Here is a 20,291-nt window from a genome sequence, read left to right as displayed (position 1 = left end):
GAAATACAGTGAACCCATTGTTTCTATGTTGGATATTCTCTTTGCCCCTCCAGATTCATTTACCACATTTCTCTACTTGACTCTGCTCCAAGAGACTGAATGATCCCTTGCTCTTTGATTTATGGCTGGGTTTGGCCAGTGGAAGGTACCAGAAGGAGAAAGGAGGGTGACAGAAGAAAGAGGTTTTTGGTAATTATTCCTCTGACTTCCTCCCTGCTGGGCTTGGTTTAGCAGTGGCTTACATTGCTCTCCCTAGGACCACAGGACCTGTCCAGCCTCCTTCTTCTACAGTATAGCTCTTTTCAGTTCAGGTCTGTGTTGGTAATACTGACTTTGTGTCAGTTCTGGGGGTGGTTTACCATCCTTTGTTGGTTTTATAGTCCCTTACTTAACCTCTCAGTCACCTCTTTTAAGTGTGCCTTCTGTTCCCTGCCAGGATCCTGACTGACAGACATTATGTGTCTGATTCTTTAGAAGTCATTTGATCTCTGTAAACTATGTTTTTCCCATCAAAATTTATCCTTCCCTAGTTTTCATGATACTGACCTTTCCTAGTCCTATATGAGCCATTCTAGCCATTCTGTTTGCAAGCTTCTCTTCTTTTTCCACTTCCTTAAATGTTGCTGTTCTTCAGTGCTCATCACACACATATTCTCCACAGCTGACCATATCCATTACCTTGGCTTCAAATGCCTTTAGCCTAGGTCTTTCTCTTGAGCTCTAGGCTATATAATTTCTACATTTATTGAAATATCCCCAGCTTTCAATCCATTATCCATAATTGTTCACAATGGATTGGAATAATATGTTTAAAAAGAAAATTTCATCTTATCACTAATTTGCCTAAAATTATTCATTGACTCCTCTTAAACTCTCAAGATAAAGTTTATATTTCTTGGCATACAGATGCACTTCTCTCTCCAATCTTGTATCTGGCAAAGCCATCTGTATTTTGCATTCTATGAGGTACACATACTCTTACTCCTAGAGTATATCATGCCTTCGATTGCCCTTGGCTTTTGCACATGCTCATCTCTCTGTCTAAAATGCCATCCACTCGCTTGTTCCAAATAACTACTATTTTCTTCAAAGCTTTGCTGAAGAATTCTCTGTCCCATGAGGTCTTTCCTGAACTCTAATTAGGATCAAGAGGATACATTTACTTGTTCTTAGTCCTAATCAAGGGAACTGTTGCCCACAGATATTCTAAAAATGGAATAACATTATGCACAGGTAAAATACTAACATAATTTATTGTCTGAATTGTAGATGTATTTATATAAATGAATTTTATATATTATTGTAATTACTCATTTGGCACTATTCTATATTTCTGAAGCACTATTTCACTTATCTTTTAGATTATACACTAGGGATTATATTTTACAATAGTATATACTTCTCCATATCCCCTTATAATGCCTGATCTACTTCTATACATGTAGTAGCGTTAACAAATGTTTGGAATAAATAAATGGAAGATACAGAATGTCTGAGGGTACCCAGTGGTTGATTGGTCCATCCTATTACTTCTAGATGATTCACTTATGCCATCCTGCAGAAGAATCAGGAGACTCTGTAGCCTTTTCAAGACATCCAGGAGAGATTTTCAGTGAGGAAAAACCCACTTCTACCATAAAATTACTCTTTTTACTTAAATTTATTACAGTTCAACATAATTTTCTCTTCTCAGTAAAGATATCAACATTTTAATCAAAATATCAATATCAATATTTAAAAAGTGTTTTGATGGTATGTTCCACAAACATTATTTAACATACATAGTATTTTGTAATACCAAGGACTTTAAGATAACAAATTGGAATTCTGACCTATTCTTGGAGCAATTTTCATTCTACTCTACCTCAATTTAATCTGTAAAAATAAAAGAATAAACTCTAAAACACAGGGGAGGAGTAGCTGATGAAAAAGCTCACAAGCACAGCAACTAGATGGTTATACAATTATTGTAATAATTGTATACAATAATCATAAATTACTTACCTCCAGTTTATTGTTGGTCTACGGGAAAAGGGAAGGTTTACTTCTGATTTTAAGTTGGATTCCTGAATTTGTTTGAGGGCCTCTTCTAATGGAGGAACTGGTTTTCGGAAAACTAAAGAGATAATAAAGACCGAACAGTACAGAATCACTTTATCTTCAGTGGTCACTTTACATATAATTTAATTGGTTAATGATAAAATAGTACTTTAAAACTTTTGTAAAAATAAAATATTTTCAGATACTTTAAATTTTGACATTCAGTTCCCAAAAGAGAATGTGTTACCTCAAAGTTTTCATCACCAATTTTAAGAATATTTATCAGGAAAAAAGAGACTTTGAGAAATGTCTAGGCTCTTCATTCTGGCATGCAAACTCCCCTATATTTGATCTCATAGTGCCATAAATTTCTGACACAATTTATAAATATTCCTATGAAGAAAAGGGGAACATACAAAAACACCAACTAACATTTACTGAGCACTTAGTTATAGACCTTATTTTTAAACATTTAATGCACATAAACTATTTAACCCTCACTACGGCCTATGAGGTATATTTGAATTTTACAACTGAGGAAACTAAGGCATAGAGAAGGCAAGTAACTTGCTCAAGGTCATACACTATTATGGACACTCATCCATATACTGTCCTGCACAACCTTTAATATAACCCCATGTCCTACATATATCCACTTTCTCAACTCCTTCCACTGTGCACTTTGGTATTCAACGTACTCTATTTCACCCTACTTCTCTCTCTAAATATTGTCTTCTCTTACAACCCTCTCAAATGGAGACATCATTTCCCTCCCATTATATACTATAAATATACTATACTATCTATACATGGTATCTATAGTATATCATATACTATAAATAACTCAAGGCCTGGAAATAGGGTGAGTGAATTTCTGGCTTTAGCTCTTCGTGGGTACTTCCAAACTATCTTCCTCTTTTCTTTTTTAAAACACCAACATGTCATCAGACTTTTCCATTATTACAACATTTGTAATTTATTTAAAATGTTTAAGCAAAAATAGCATGTTATTATGTAAGGGTTAGTTCAAACTTGAACTCTAGAGACAATCCATTTCCCTAATCAACTGGTGATTACATGAAGAATGCAAAGCTACAGGATAGTTTACTGATATTCACATCATAAAGGATGCATCTATCAAAGTAATAAATTAATTTAAAAATTATTTATTGAATGTTTAAAATAAGGTTTTCTGCTAATTTATAGAGGCACTGTTCTCCTTCTAGCCTCTCTTCCACCACTGTTTTTTTTTTTTTGAGAGTCTTGCTCTGTCGCTCAGGCTGGAGTGCAGTGGTGCGACCTCTGCTTACTACGACTTTTACCTCCTCGGTTTTTAAGCAATTATCCTGCCCCAGCCTCCCTAGTAGTTGGGATTACAGGCACCCGCCACCATGCCTGGCTAACTTTTGTATTTTTAGTAGAGATGGGGTTTCACCATGTTGGCCAGGCTGGTCTTGAACTCCCAACCTCAGGTGGTCCACCCGCCTCAGCCTCCCAAAGTGCTGGGATTACAGGCATGAACCACCTCGCCCAGCTTCTTTCACCATTTTCAGTGAAATCAGTAACTGAACCCTACTGATTATATCTATTTATTTATTTTTTTTTTTGAGATAAAGTCTGCCTCTGTTGCCCAGGCTGGAGTACAGTGGTGTGATCTTGGCTCACTGCAACCTCCGATTCCTGGGCTCAAGCAACCCTCCCACTTCAGCCTCCTGAGTAGCTGGGACTACAGGCATGAACTACCATGCCTGGCTAATTTTTGTGTTGTTTGTAGAGATTGAGTTTCATCATGTTGCCCAGGATGGTCTTGAACTTGTCAGCTCTTAAGCCATCCGCCTGCCTCGGCCTCCCAAAGTGCTGGGATTACAGGCATAAGCCACCTCGGCTGGCCGTGATTATATGTCTTGAATATAGTATCTCTGGCTGGGCACAGTAGTGAAGAAGAGCAAGACTCCATCTTGAAAAAAAAAAAAAGGATGAATATGGATATGGATGAATATGAATCTTACCTCTTACACTCAATGCACTGCTTTAATTTAGGAGCTTAACATCTCTTACCATAATTATTTAAATAGTATCCTACTAGTCTACTTACTTTAGTAAGTCTCTACTTCAATCTATATTCCATCTTGTAACTATAATTATCTTTCTAACAAATCTAATTATAGCAGAGACCCCTAGTTCCCCACCTAATATGCATTTTCCCTTTTTTCCTTGGTAACAGACCCTATATAGTTAGGGGTAGCAATATACCTACATTAAAAAAACTATTTTTCAGACTCCCTTGCAAATAAAGTTGCCAGGCAGAGATCTCAGAGGTACATCTTTTTTTCCTGTTCTTTCTTCCTGCCTAGAACACTGGTATGATGGTTGAGCTCTAGCAGCTACCATGTGACCATGACAGTGAGGGTATAAACTGTGTACTAAAGACTTTTGAGCCGAGTGACAGATGATCCTTCTGTCTCTCAGCTCAGTATAATCATCAAACCAGCTCTTGACTGCCTACCACAGGACTTCATATTATATGGGAGAAAAATAAACTGTTATCATGTTTAAGCTACTGTTATTTAGCACAGTTTTACTAGCTGCCTTTATTAACAGTAATATTTATTACTAACACAGCAATGGCTTGCTTTCTTGTTAAAAAAAAACTGTAAGTGGACTGTATTTTGCATAAAGATGAAATTCCTGGCATGGCATATAAAGCTCTTTGAGAACTGGCTACCTCTTATTTTTTCTAGCTTCATATCCATTTTTCTTCTTTTCTCCATCCTATGCTTCAGATACACTGAAATACATAATTTATTTGTACAAGCTGTTCTTTTGCCTGGGATGTCCTTTTATTTTCTGTTTGCTTTGCAATATGCTCATTTGTTAAGATCCGACTTAAGTCATTTTTCCAAGAATGATGTCCTTGATGTCCTGACATAGGTTTAGTGTTCTTTCCTCTGTGCTCTCACAGCACTTTACAGCACTTTACACATTCTGCTACCATAGCAATTATCATTATGTTATTGACATTACTTATACCACTCTCATCTCCAAAACAGGTTGTGAGATCTTTAATGGTAGAATGCAATTAGATTTTTCTATATCTCAGCTTAGCCTAAGGCTAAGTACAACACCGTACACCATATGTTTGCTGAATACATAAAGGTTCTGCTTATCACTATTCTTTATGAAGCTTTGACATATTGTTAATTGTCTTACTATTTAAGGTATAAAAAGATATAATACAAAAGAACCAACCATAATCATATTTAAATTCTTAACTGGTTCCAAGTTTTTATCTTGTTGGATTATATAACTCTGTAGACTTTCTTTTTGTTCTGCCAGTCTCTCAAATATGAATTTGAGCCAAACCATTAAAAAATACTAGAATAAATGTGACACTAATTTTCTGAACCCAAATGTTAAATTTGCTTTGTACTAAGCTACTTACCAAATCAATTTTAAAAAGATAAACCATTGTAACCAGTTGGAAGTCAAATCAAACTGTGAGTTTCAGAATTTAGTAATAGAGCCAACAATATTCTCTGAATTAAACCTGAATCAAATGACTATTTTTCATTTGGTTAAAGTGCTTTTACTCAAAAGTCATATTGGTCTTTTTAGTTTGTTTCCACTTCATTTCTTCATTTATGATTTTATTGTCTACTCATGTCAAATGAGATTAAAACTTTAATTTATGTTCTCATATTGTTCTAGAAATTAAGGCACCTGCTTTCCTCCGCTGTGAAAGAGGAATATGGGCACGCTGGAATTTTTCAGTAACTTCTTCAAACTTCTGTTTTCTTTGTTGAAGTATTTGTTCTCTAATTTGGTGTTCTTTTTCTTCTTGTTCTTTTCGTTTCTCCTCAAAAGCTCTATATTTAAAACACAAAGTAGGCAACAGAAACAGGTGGTAAGTTTAGAAAATAGTTTCAAAATGATGCATTTATTATATAACAATGTTTTCATATTTCAAAATTTTATTTAAAAACAACAGATTTCAAATTTTTTAAAACAGGTGTTTTCCAAAGACTTATTTCTTTGTAAATGGTCATTTCAGAACTGTATCCAGGTCTCTTGCAACTAAGAGAAGGTTCTCTAATGCAGCCCTTTCTAATTTCTGGCAGGTTTGCATACCTATTCCCACCTCGCAAACTGTGCTGTGGCAAAAGCCATTTCTAAGGAAGCTATGGCATTTTCTGTAATGTGAAGAATGAATTCATTAGTGAAAGAAGTAGCTTTGAAAATTATGACGTATTCAATAAAATCTGTACATTTTTATTTTTCTTTTGGACCACAAGTTTAAAATTGGCTGTCATTTTAAGTTGGAACTGTGCTAAAAATTCAGGAAATTTACACAAAAATGTGGATTTCCAGTTTCTTTTCAAAATTTGGAAGATCTGGCAAATCTGGATTCTTAATCACACATAGCTCCAAACACCTGCCCCTAATCCCTGCCATTCCCTATTTTTCTTAACTTTCTTATTTCATTTATTTCTCATTACCCCCAGACACTTGAATTTATGTTCTCTAGTTTAAGCTGTACTGTCTCAAAAATTGATTTTGTCCTTGGAAGACTGTGTGTGTGTGCGTGCACATGCTCATATGTGTGTATGATTCAATAATTATTTGCTGGAAAATGAAAAAAAAATGAAAAGGCAAGCCTACAAATCACTGGCAGAGAAGCCTACAAATCACTGGCAGAGAAACCTCCAAAGGGAACTCCGTAGAATGCGTGGGGTTAGGAGATGGTTGGTAAGAACTCTTTTAGAATTTTTAGTGCCATAAGTTACTATTAACCATCTTTCTAAAGACCTCTCCTGGCTAGAACATTATTCTACTCTAAATAGCTCAGATTAAGGAAACTATATATACTTTCAGGTGATAGAGGACTATAGATCTCCAAGTGGTCCAACATATGAGATAGGTAGAATGTAGGGATGTAGCACCAGAGGTGGGGGAGAAGATTTTTAGCTCCCAAAACAATCTCCTTCAAGAATCTCCCCAGGTCAAGATAAGAAGTTGCTTTTATAATTTGATTCAGCATAATATTAGAAGTCATAGCCACAGTAAGTAGGCAAGAAAAAAAAAAGGCATCCAGACTGGAAAGGAAAAAGTAAAATTAACTCTAGTCCAGATGACATAATCTTATATGTAGAAAACCCTAAAGATTCCACGTAAAACCAGCACTAATAAATGAATTCAGCAAAGTTGCAGGATACAAAATCAACACATATAAACCAGTTGCATGTGTATACACTTAACAATGAACAATGCAGAAAGGAAATAAACAATCTCAATTTACAATAGCACAAAAATGCCTAGGAATAAATTTAACTAAGGAGGCAAAAGAATTCTACACCAAAAACTGTAAAACATCACTGAAAGAATTTTAAAAAGACGCAAATAAATGTAAAGACCTACCATGTTCATGAATTCAAAGAAGATATTGTTAAGATGACAACACTACTCAAAGCTACCTTCAGATTCTATTCAATCCCTTCAAATCCCAATGACTTTTTTTTCTTTGCAGAAACAGCAAAATCCATTTTAAAATTTATACACAATGTCAAGGAACCCTGAATAGCCAAAATAATACTGAAAAAAAAAAAAAACCACCCCAAACGGAATGTTTCACCCTTCCTGATTTCAAAACTTACTACAAATTTATCATAATCAAAGCAGTGTGGTACTAGCATAAAGACAGACACATAGGCTAATGGAATAGAATAGAGCCCAGAAATAAACCCTCTTATATATGGCCAAATGATTTTCCACAAGGATGCCAAAACCATCTAATGAGAAAAGGACAATCTTTACAGAAAATGGTGTTGGATATCCGGATACTGCAAAACAATATAGCTGGACTCTTACCTTACAGCACATATAAAAATTACCCCAAAGTAGATCAAATATCTAAATACAGGGACTAAAACAAACCTCCGAAGAGAACATACAGAAAAAGCTTCATGACATTGGGTTTGACAATAATTTATTGATATGACACTAAAAGCACAAACAAAAGGAAAAATAGGTAAGTTGAACTTCATCAAAATTAAAAACTTTTGTGGATCCAAGGACACCATCAACAGAGTAAAAAGGCCACACAGGAAATGAGAGAAAATATTTCCAATCATATATCTGATAAGGATTGATATCAAGAACTCCAACAACTCAACAACAACAAAACAACCTGATTTTAAAATATGGGCAAAAGACTTGAGTAGAAATTTTTCTAAAGAAGATATACAAATACAAACAAACACATGAAAAGATGCTCAACATCATTAATCATTAAGAAAATGCAAATTAAAACCATAATGAAATGCCACACCACACCGATTAGGATGACTATTATTTAAAAAACAAAACAAAATAAAAACAGGAACTGTTGGTAAGGATGTAGAGAAACTGGAACTCTTATGCATTGCTGGTGGAAATGTAACATGGTGCAGCAGCTGTGGAAATTGGTATGCTGATTCTTCAAAAAATTAAACAGAATTACCAGATGATAAAAGAATTTCACTTTGAGGACTATATCCCAAAGAAGTGAAAACAGAGACTCAAACAGATATTTTTATACCCATTTTCATAGTAACATTATTCATAATAGCCAAAAGGTGGAAGCAACCCAACTGTTCATAAATGGATCAATGGATAAACAAAATGTGGCATATACATACAATGGAATTTTTTTCAGTCTTAAAAAGGAAGAAAATTCTGGCACGTGCTACACATAAATGAACCTTGAAAACATTCTGCTAAGTGAAATAAGCCACTCACAAAAGGACAAATGTTATATGATTTCACTTTAAATGAGGTACATACAGTATTCAAATTCATAGAGACAAAGTAGAATGGGGGTTACCAGCTGGTGGGGAGGGTAGCATGGGGAGTTAGTGCTTAATGGGTACAGAATTCCAGTTGGGCAAGATGAAGTTTTAGAGACGGATAATGATGATCGTTACCCAACAATATGAATGTACTTAATGTGGTCTTTGAAGACAGAGAAAACAAAAGCGATTAAATAGAGAGTCATAATAGAGTATTCTTTCTGTTGGGAGGAAGGAGGCACAGCTTGCTTAGCAGAAGCTGACAGAGTCAACTTAAAAAGTTCCAAATTCTACATTCATATGCTCTTGAGATTAAAATCATGTGTAAAGTAGATAAAATCACGTGTCAGGCACTCCTGTGGTAGCCATAGTCAGTCTCCAAACATAATGTCCAATGAAGCATGATCATGTAATCCCCTCCCCTTTAATCAGTCTGGCCCTGTGACTTTCTTATTACCAACAGAATGTTATGGAAGTGATACTGTGTGACTTCCCATGCTAGAATTTTGCAGCTTCCAAACTGGACTTCTGGAATGCTCACTCCAGGAAAAGCCAGACCCCATATAAGAATTTCAGTGACTTAGAGATCACCATGCTGAAAAGAAGCCCAAGCTAGCTAACAGGAGAGACAGCACTGGAGAGAGATAACTGGCTTGGTTCCAACTATTCTAGCCTTCTCAGTCTAGCACAAGGCATGTGACTGAAGAAACCATCTTGGATGTCCAACGAAGTGGAATCTTCAGATAACACCAACCACAGCACAAATCTGAGTGCAAAAGCATGAAACTTCCAAGGGAGAATAAACCAGCTCAACCATTCAACACAGATTTTTAATAAATTGTTTTAAGCTACTAAATTTTAGGGTGGTTTGTTATATAGAAGCAAATGACCAGAATAATAACTGTAAATAAGCATTTTAAAAACCAGTTAACATTTATTTAGTAGAGAAGGGGAGAAATGTTTATTAAGAATTGTTTATTTTCTTATGTTATTTTAAAAGGATTACATCCATTTATTATATATGCTTTTCTGAAGAATAAAACTTTTTTAATTTTAGAAATTAGTTTTGTGATATTAAAATCTTCCTAGTAAACAGCACTATGTCATGCATTATTCAGTTTCAGAGTATCAGTGCACTGCAACTGCCAACTTAGGCAACTGTTGTCTTTATGTCTCATGGCTGATAGTGCAGCATGTAACTGCATAAAACAACTTATACCTATGACATTTTTTTAAACAGAGATGTCTGTTCCAGGGATTTTTTTTTGTACTATTGTATTTTTCTTTTAGAGCACTATCTACTTCACTGGTAATGAGAACAATTTACATGTATCTAGTTAGGTAAGGAAGGAATCTTAGTCAGCTGGTATGTATTACTGATTTATGTTAGTGATGTTTCAGTGATCCCTACAGATTTGTTTCCTGGGCAAATGCTTTGATGGTCTGTCCTTTAATATGGCTAATACGGAGCTAACTCTATACAACATTGTATATCTGAGAGTTGGTTTGAGAAATCCATGGCTGCCTAGATGTTCAGGGGAATTTGTTAAATAATGAGCTTATAAGCCTTCCCCTATTAAAGTATTTGAAGTCGTTTGGTAATATCTCATATCTGAGATATCAAAGAAGACACTAAACCTTTATGTCATATGGCAGACACTTGTGAAAACAAGGAAACAAAAGTTATTTGTTGTTTAATATTTCAAAACAGGCAACATGAATGAACAACCATCTCATTGGTACTGAGTGAAATCACGGTAAGCTAAATTATTAGTATGCAAGTAGGGTAAAATCTCAGACCCTTCACAGTTTCTGACTTAACACTTGCTAGAATGGATACAAAGTAAGACCCAATTGCAAATATAAACGGACTGAAGGCAAAAGAATGGAAAAGCTTGAGAAATTTATTTGACTACATTAATATCAGATGAAGTTTTTGACTATGTATATTAATAACAGACAAATTTATTAGAGTGTTATTAATATTGGAGTTTAAGAAATGGAGTATTACTAGAGGTAAAAGACAATATTTCATAATGATAGGAAGGTCAATTCATCAGGAAGACACAAAAATTATATAGATGTATGAACCCAATAATAGACCTTCAAAATACATGAAGCAAACACAGAACTAAAGATAGAAATGGACAAATCCACAATCCCAGGTGCATACTGTAACATCCTTTCTTAGTAACAGAACAATTGGACAAAGAATATAGAATATTTGAACAACACTATCAACTGGGTCAATCTAGTTGATATTTATAGAACAGTAATAATTTATACCCAACAATCATAATACACAGCCTTTTCCCAAGTAATCATAAAAATCTTATGTTGAGCCATAAAAGAAATGTTAATGAATTTCATAAGATTAAAATCTTACAGATTATGTTTTTGACCAGAACACATTTACATTAGAAATCAATTATGATATCTAGAAAAGCTCCAAATAACTGGAAATTAGAGAAAAAATGAAAATACAGTTCTAAGTAAACCATAGATCAAAGAAAAAAATCTAAAGAGAAGAAAAAAACATTTTGAATGATTAAAATACAGCATACTGAATTTGTTAAATGCAGTTAAAAGAGTGTTTGGAAGAAAATTTATAATTTTATTTTATTTTATTTTAAATTTTTTTGTAGAGAAGGGGGTCTTGATTTGTTGCCCAGGCTAGTCTTGACTCCTGGCCTCAAGAAATCCTCCTACCTTGGCTTTCCAAAGTTTTGGGATTACAGGTGTGAGCCACCATGCTTGGCCAATTTATAATTTTAAATGCTATACCAGAAAAGGGGAAAGGTTTAAAATCAATGACTTCAGTTTCCACCTTAACAAGATAGAAGATGAGCAAATTTATCCTAAAGATGAAGGAATCTAATAAAAAGAAAATAAACTGATGAAATAGTAAGCAAAAAAAAAAAAAAAAAAAACAGAGAAAACACAGACAAGTTGCTTTGGAAAATGTTAAGAAAACTGATAAACTCCTAGCAAGAACAATTAAGAAAAAAAGGGAAAACAAAAATTAATAATATCATGAATGCAAGACAGTATATCACTACAAATACCTCAGGCCTTAAAAAATAATAGGGGAATATTACAAATAACTTTATGCTAATAAATTCAACAACTTAGGTAAAATGGACCAATTTCTTAAAAAAATCTACTTTCCAAAAGTGACACAAAAGAAAATAAAATATGAAAACCTCTACACATTAATAAAATAATTTATAATTAATAAGTTTCCCACAAAAAAACCCTAGGTTCAGATATAATTTTTTTTTGTCAAACGTTTAAAAGAGAAACAACAATCATATACAACCTTTTTCAAAATATAGAGGTGAAGAAAACACTCCCCACCATGTTTTATAAGGCCAGCATAACTATGATTCCAAAACCCGACAACACATTAGAAGCAAAGAAATTTATAGACCAATATCTCTCATCAACATTACACAAAAATCCTTCACAAAATACAGGTTAAGCATCTCTAATCCGCAAATTCAAAATCTGAACTGCTACAAAATTTGAAACTTTTGAGTACTAACATGAAGACTGAAAGTCTGCCTTTGTTTGCTGTTGCTATTGTCTGACAGCTGATACAGGTATTCCGGTGATGACTGTACTGGTTCATTACCTTGAACACATTATTTTTTCATTATGTTAATGTTATCTGTCATATTTTTTACTTTTAAGTACTTAAATGTGAATAAGTATATGAAAATGATTGCTTATCAGTAACATATAAATTCAGACTCAGGAATGGTGGTGATGACCAAACAACCACAGATTGTCCACGTAGTTGACTGAGACAATGACACCTTTGCTTTTTGATGGTTCAATGTACACAAACTTTGTTTCATGCAAAAATTATTTAAAAATATTACATAAAATTACCTTTAGGCTATGTGTATAAGATGTATATCAAACATAAATGAATTTCATGCTTAGACTTGAGTTCCATTCCCAAGATAACTCATTATGTATGTGCAAATATTCCAAAAGTCTAAAAAAAATTAAAATCCACAACACTTCTAGTTCCAAGCATTTGAGATAATGAGCACTCAATCTGTATTAGCAAATAAAATCCAGCAATTTATAAAAATTACATATCATTGCCAAATGAGGGTTATCCATGGAATGCGAAATTAGTGCATCTCACTATATTGACAAAAAAGAGGGAAGTGATATGATCATCAAAATAAATGTAGAAAAAGTATTTGACAGTATTCAATGCATATTTATAAAAATTCTCAACAAACTAGGAATGAGAGGAAACTTCTTCAATCTGATAGAGGGCACCTACCCAAATTCCCTAGCTAGCAGCATAGTTAATGGTGAAATAGTAAATACGTCCCCCAAAAGGTATAAGGCAAAGAGGGTTACTCATACTACGCCTATTCCCCAATTGCACTGGAAGTCCTAGAAAGTTCACTGAGGCCAACAAAAAAGTAAAAGCCATACTGACTGGAAAGATAGACATTAAATTCTCTTTATTTGCAGATGACATAATTATATAACTAGAAAATCATAAAGAATATATAAAATAACTCCTGGAACTAATGAGAAAATTTAACAAGTTCTTAGAATACAAAGTCAATATAGAAAAATCATTTGTATTTCAACATATAAGCAACAAACAATGGGAAATGAAATTTAAATAAATTCATTAATAAAAGCATTATACAAAATACAAAATATTTAGGAGTCATTAAACAAAGACATGCAAGACTTCTGTATTGAAAACTAGAAAATGCCACTGAGAGAAATTAAATAAACAAACCAAAAAAACCCAAACCAAAATAAAGGGTGGGGGAAAGAGGAGAAGAGATAAGCTATGTTCATGAACTGCAAGACTCAATTTTATTAATGCAATTAGAATTGTTATCAAGTCTCTCTAAATTGATATATAAATTCACCACAATCCCACTCCAAACCAGGCATATTTATTTATAGGGAAAAGTAAAAATACCTAGAATAAGCAAAACTCTTGAATCAAAACAAAATCAGAGGCTACACACTATCTTATTTCACTATAAAGAAGCGATTCTCAACTGAGGAGAGTTTTGCCCCTTTCCTCTCAAGTGGACCTTTGACAATATCTAGAGACATTTTAAATTGTCATGTCTGGGGTGTGCTACTGGTATCTAGTGGACAGCAGGCAAGTACTGTTAAACAGCCTATGAACTTTAAAGTAGTTTTTTCCAATTCTGTGAAGAAAGTCATTGGTAGCTTGATGGGGATGGCATTGAATCTATAAATTACCTTGGGCAGTATGGCCATTTTCACGATATTGATTCTTCCAACCCATGAGCATGGAATGTTCTTCCATTTGTTTGTATCCTCTTTTATTTCATTGAGCAGTGGTTTGTAGTTCTCCTTGAAGAGGTCCTTCACATCCCTTGTAAGTTGGATTCCTAGGTATTTTATTCTCTTTGAAGCAATTGTGAATGGGAGTTCACTCATGATTTGGCTCTCTGTTTGTCTGTTATTGGTGTACAAGAATGCTTGTGATTTTTGTACATTGATTTTGTATCCTGAGACTTTGCTGAAGTTGCTAATCAGCTTAAGGAGATTTGGGGCTGAGACAATGGGGTTTTCTAGATATACAATCATATCATCTGCAAACAGGGACAATTTGACTTCCTCTTTTCCTAATTGAATACCCTTTATTTCCTTCTCCTGCCTGATTGCTCTGGCCAGAACTTCCAGCACTATGTTGAATAGGAGCGGTGAGAGAGGGCATCCCTGTCTTGTGCCAGTTTTCAGAGGGAATGCTTCCAGTTTTTGCCCATTCAGTATGATATTGGCTGTGGGTTTGTCGTAGATAGCTCTTATTATTTTGAGATACGTCCCATCAATACCTAATTTATTGAGAGTTTTTAGCATGAAGGGTTGTTGAATTTTGTCAAAGGCCTTTTCTGCATCTATTGAGATAATCATGTGGTTTTTGTCTTTGGTTCTGTTTATATGCTGAATTACATTTATTGATTTGCGTATGTTGAACCAGCCTTGCATCCCAGGGATGAAGCCCACTTGATTATGGTGGATAAGCTTGATGTGCTGCTGGATTCGGTTTGCCAGTATTTTATTGAGGATTTTTGCATCAATGTTCATCAAGGATATTGGTCTGAAATTCTCTTTTTTGGTTATGTCTCTGCCAGGCTTTGGTATCAGGACGATGCTGGCTTCATAAAATGTGTTAGGGAGGATTCCCTCTTTTTCTATTGATTGGAATAGTTTCAGAAGGAATGGTACCAGTTCCTCCTTGTACCTCTGGTAGAATTCAGCTGTGAATCCATCAGGTCCTGGACTCTTTTTGGTTGGTAAGCTATTGATTATTGCCACAATTTCAGAGCCTGTTATTGGTCTATTCAGAGATTCAACTTCTTCCTGATTTAGTCTTGGGAGGGTGTATTTGTCGAGGAATTTATCCATTTCTTCTAGATTTTCTAGTTTATTTGCATAGAGGTGTTTGTAGTATCCTCTGATGGTAGATTGTATTTCTGTGGGATCGGTGGTGATATCCCCTTTTTCATTTCCACAACAGAGACATAGATCAATGGAACAGAACAGAGCCCTCAGAAATGATGCCGCATATCTACAACTATCTGATCTTTGACAAACCTGACAAAAACAAGAAATGGGGAAAGGATTCCCTATTTAATAAATGGTGCTGGGAAAACTGGCTAGCCATATGTAGAAAGCTGAAACTGGATCCCTTCCTTACACCTTATACAAAAATTAATTCAAGATGGATTAAAGACTTAAATGTTAGACCTAAAACCATTAAAATCCTACAAGAAAACCTAGGCAATACCATTCAGGACATAGGCGTGGGCAAGGACTTCATGTCTAAAACACCAAAAGCAATGGCAACAAAAGCCAAAATTGACAAATGGGATCTAATTAAACTAAAGAGCTTCTGCACAGCAAAAGAAACTACCATCAGAGTGAACAGGCAACCTACAGAATGGGAGAAAATTTTTGCAACCTACTCATCTGACAAAGGGCTAATATCCAGAATCTACAATGAACTCAAACAAATTTACAAGAAAAAAACAAACAACCCCATCAAAAAGTGGGCAAAGGACATGAACAGACACTTCTCAAAAGAAGACATTTATGCAGCCAAAAAACACATGAAGAAATGCTCATCATCACTGGCCATCAGAAAAATGCAAATCAAAACCACAGTGAGATACCATCTCACACCAGTTAGAATGGCCATCATTAAAAAATCAGGAAACAACAGGTGCTGGAGAGGATGTGGAGAAATAGGAACACTTTTACACTGCTGGTGGGACTGTAAGCTAGTTCAACCATTGTGGAAGTCAGTGTGGCGATTCCTCAGGGATCTCGAACTAGAAATACCATTTAACCCAGCCATCCCATTACTGGGTATATACCCAAAGGACTATAAATCATGCTGCTATAAAGACACATGCACACGTATGTTTACTGCGGCACTATTCACAATAGCAAAGAGTTGGAACCAACCCAAATGTCCAACAACAATAGACTGGATTAAGAAAATGTGGCACATATACACCATGGAATACTATGCAGCCATAAAAAATGATGAGTTCGTGTCCTTTGTAGGGACATGGATGAAGCTGGAAACCATCATTCTCAGTAAACTATCGCAAGGACAAAAAACCAAACACCGCATGTTTTCACTCATAGGTGGGAATTGAACAATGAGATCTCATGGACACAGGAAGGGGAACATCACACTCCGGGGACTGTTGTGGGGTGGGGGGAGGGGGGAGGGACAGCATTAGGAGATATACCCAATGCTAAATGACGAGTTAATGGGCGCAGGAAATCAACATGGCACATGGATACATATGTAACAAACCTGCACATTGTGCACATGTACCCTAAAACCTAAAGTATAATAAAAAAAAACACACACACACACACAAAAACCAACAAACAAACAAACAAAAAAAACAGCCTATACTTCATCCTAAAATTCCTATATGGTAGTTCCCCCATAATAAATAATTATGTCATCCACAATGTCAATAGTATTGCTGTTGAGAATTCCTGCTATAATGCTACAATAATCAAGTCAATGTAGTATTAGTATAAGAGTAAACAGACCAATGGAACAAAATACAGAGCACAAAAGTAGACCCTCAATTGATTTTCAAAAAAGGCATCAAGACCACTGAATGGTGAAAGGAAATTATTTTCCCACAAATGGTGCTGGAGCAACTAAATAAAACCAGTCAACTCTTATATCATACCACACACATATAATTTGAGATGAATGATAAAACTAGACTGAAAATCTTTAAGTATGAACTTTCCAGAAGAAATCAAGAAGTTATGACCTTGGGGTGGACAAAATGTCTTAGAGAAGGCTAACCATAGAACAAAAAATTGATAATTGTACGTCATCATAATGTAAAACTGCTCTTTGAAAGATTTTATTAAATAAATGAAAAGGCAAGCCACAGGTTAGAAGAAAATACTTACAATATATATCTGTGACAAAGAACTTGTTCCCAGAATATATATATATAGATCTTATATATATATATATCTTACAGTTCAACAAGAAGACAAACAACCCAACTTAAAACATGGACAAAATATTTGAATAGGTATTTCATAAAAAAACTTAGGAATGGTACATCAGGGAAGTGCAAACTGAACCCAATTTATACTTAGTATATAGCTAAAATTAAAAAGGCTGACTGGGAAGGTTATAAAGCCACTGGGACTCACATGCACAATGCTGCAGGATGTGTAAAAAAGGTCAGCCCTTTTGGAAAACTGTTTGACACCTTCTTATATGGTTAAACATACACATACCCTAAGACTTAGCAATTCTACTTTTAGTTTACTCAGAACAAATAAAAATGTATACCCACAAAAAGATTTCCTACTTATGGATTCTCTCATGTTTTACCATTTTTGCTATAATTATCTTTCCGCCAGCAGCTTTATTAGTAGTCCCAAATTAGAACAACTCAATGCCTATCAATAGAAGAATGGCCAAATAAATTATCATATATTTTTACAATGGAATACCATTGGGCAATAAGAATGAACTAATACATGGATGAATCTCAACATGAAAAATTAACTCTGATGACAGAAATTACAACAGTGGTTGCTATGAAGGGTAGAGATTGACTGCAAGAGGTTTGAGGGTATATTCTGGGGAATGATAATGATAGACTATGGAGTGTGAAGCTCAGTTGGAACAGAAGTGAGAACATGAGGGATGGGATTAACAGAAAAAGGGTAATAAGATAAATGGACTGGGGGATCTGGTGGGGTCTTAGAACTGTTGAATTCAGGGTACTAGAGGAAGTGGCATGGAAAAATAGGAGATATAGATCAGAGATTGAGATGACTGAAATTGAGATTTTGGAGGTGGAGTAGTAACTGGTAATAGTTGAGGTGATGTGCCATTGAATGCGTGAAGTTCAAGAAAGTGACAGACCATTAGGTTGGATGAATGGTCTATGTGGACACTAAAATCACAAAGATTGATTGCTAGAATAGTGGTAGGGAGACAAAAAGAGCCAAGTTGCTAAAACTTTCAAGGAGTGACACAGAGGATCTACAGATTACTGCAGTAAGGAAAAGTAGGGGTAAGCAGTATATTTTGATGGCATCTGCTTGAAGACAGCTGGAGGATTTTAGAGAAAAGGGAGAGCAATGGCCATAAATGACAACAAAGAGCAAAGATGACACCTTGTCCTTTGTATCTATGAGTATCTTCACACTTTCCATGACAACACCTTCCACCTCCCTCTCACATCCTTTATCATAGAGAAAAACAAAAGCTGTAAGCAGACACCTTATCACATATAGAAAAAATTACTTCACGTTTTCCTCAACTTGGGTTCTAGGAACAATTTCTAATATAATCACATATCTTCAATTGCTTTAAGTCTTCATTGTTTTGGGGGGGTTCTTGGGGGTGAAAGTTTTCCATGTTTACTTTCTTCCCAAAAGCACTGTGCATGTGAGCATTTACATGATTGGCGTTTATATTTTGGATGGGGGATACTATCAGGGTGCTAGGGACTGATATGGAAAGAAAGTTTGGGAGAAGGCTGCTGGCAAAGTAAGGTTTGTCATTACATATAAGGTGACCTATGAAAATAATAATCATTCATTACAAGTGCTTAGTATGGTCAGGCACTGTAAATGCTAAGTATTTTTTATGTATTACCCTGTTTTTTTTAATTATACTTTAAGTTTTAGGGTACACGTGCACAGCATGCAGGTTGTTACATATGTATACATGTGCCACGTTGGTGTGCTGCACCCAGTAACTCACCATTTAACATTAGGTATATCTCCAAATGCTATCCCTCCCCGCTCCCCCCACCCCAGTATTACCTTGTTTTATCCCACAGCAGTTCTCTGAGGTAAGCATTTTACAGACAAAAAACCTGAAACTTAAAAAGGTTAAGTAACTTGTGCAAGGCCACATAACTATTAAGTGGAAGAACTGGGAGTCTAAACTAGGCAGCCTGATTCTACCTGGTTTTAAATGAGTATACACTATGTAACAACCTTTCTGTAATTTTTTTCTTCAAAGCACTTCCATCTCCAACTTCCACACATAACACGAATTTGTTTTCCCATGGAACCCTAAGCTTAACCTTACCATAGGATTTATCTCACTAAATTATAATTATTTACTTTTCTGCATTGTTTATCAGACTCTAAGTATCATAAGTTCAGTGTCTGTGTCAGCACATAGCATAGGGCTCAGAACACAGCAGCATGCAATAGCATTGTCGAATGACAGAATTAATTGCATTTTAACTGTCTGTCTTCCCATCTTACTCTCTGAGTTCACTGAGTGCAGGGCCTGAAATTTTAATTTCTGGAATTCTGGTTCCTGACACAATGCTTTGTACCTGGTAGATGCTTAATAAATAATTGTTTAATAAATGTTTGACCATATGTCAACTTCAAATATAATCAGAACACTTTTAAAAGCAGTTATCTATTATTTTTATTTAATAACGTATCTGTTCGGTATATAACAGTAAGTAAAACAGATATGGTTCATGCAGTTATTTATTATCTAGTGAGGCAAGCTAACAAAACCAAGTAAACAAAGAATTACTATTTGTCGTAAGTGCTAGGAAGTAAAGAAACTCTAGTTTTAGATAGAGAGCCAGGGTAACCCACTTTAAATAAGGTAAACAGGGAATATTTCTCTGGAGATATTTAAGCTAAAAAACTCCAAATACACAAAGGCAAATCACTTTTAAAATGGGGAAAAAAGTGCTCTAGGCAGAAACAGTATGCAAATGCCCTGAGTTGAGATGGAAAAAAACAGCATGTTTGAGAAATTGAGAAAATAACCACCAACTCAGCAATATTTGGCAATGATGAAGGATAGATTTCCAAAGCTAAGAGGTGGTATTTTCCTTGTTATTATCC

General features: G+C 35.0%; 1 protein-coding gene across 6 annotated transcripts in view; it reads right to left on the bottom strand.

The window, feature by feature from the left end:
• CEP126 (centrosomal protein 126) overlaps positions 1-20,291 on the bottom strand; it is an 89,148-nt gene that overhangs the window by 50,648 nt on the left and 18,209 nt on the right. For all 6 annotated transcript variants that reach the window (XM_055272879.2, XM_063636441.1, XM_063636440.1 and 3 more), the window contains 2 exons: positions 5,761-5,906; positions 2,005-2,116 (listed from right to left, as the gene is read on the bottom strand). In XM_055272879.2, the coding sequence (XP_055128854.1) occupies positions 2,005-2,116; positions 5,761-5,906 (258 nt within the window). The remainder of the gene's footprint in view (positions 1-2,004; positions 2,117-5,760; positions 5,907-20,291) is intronic.

Source organism: Symphalangus syndactylus, chromosome 3 (genome assembly GCF_028878055.3).
Source record: "Symphalangus syndactylus isolate Jambi chromosome 3, NHGRI_mSymSyn1-v2.1_pri, whole genome shotgun sequence".
Taxonomy (NCBI): domain Eukaryota; kingdom Metazoa; phylum Chordata; class Mammalia; order Primates; family Hylobatidae; genus Symphalangus; species Symphalangus syndactylus.
The sequence above is the reverse complement of the archived record's forward strand: the minus strand, read 5'-3'. Positions and strand labels throughout refer to the sequence as shown.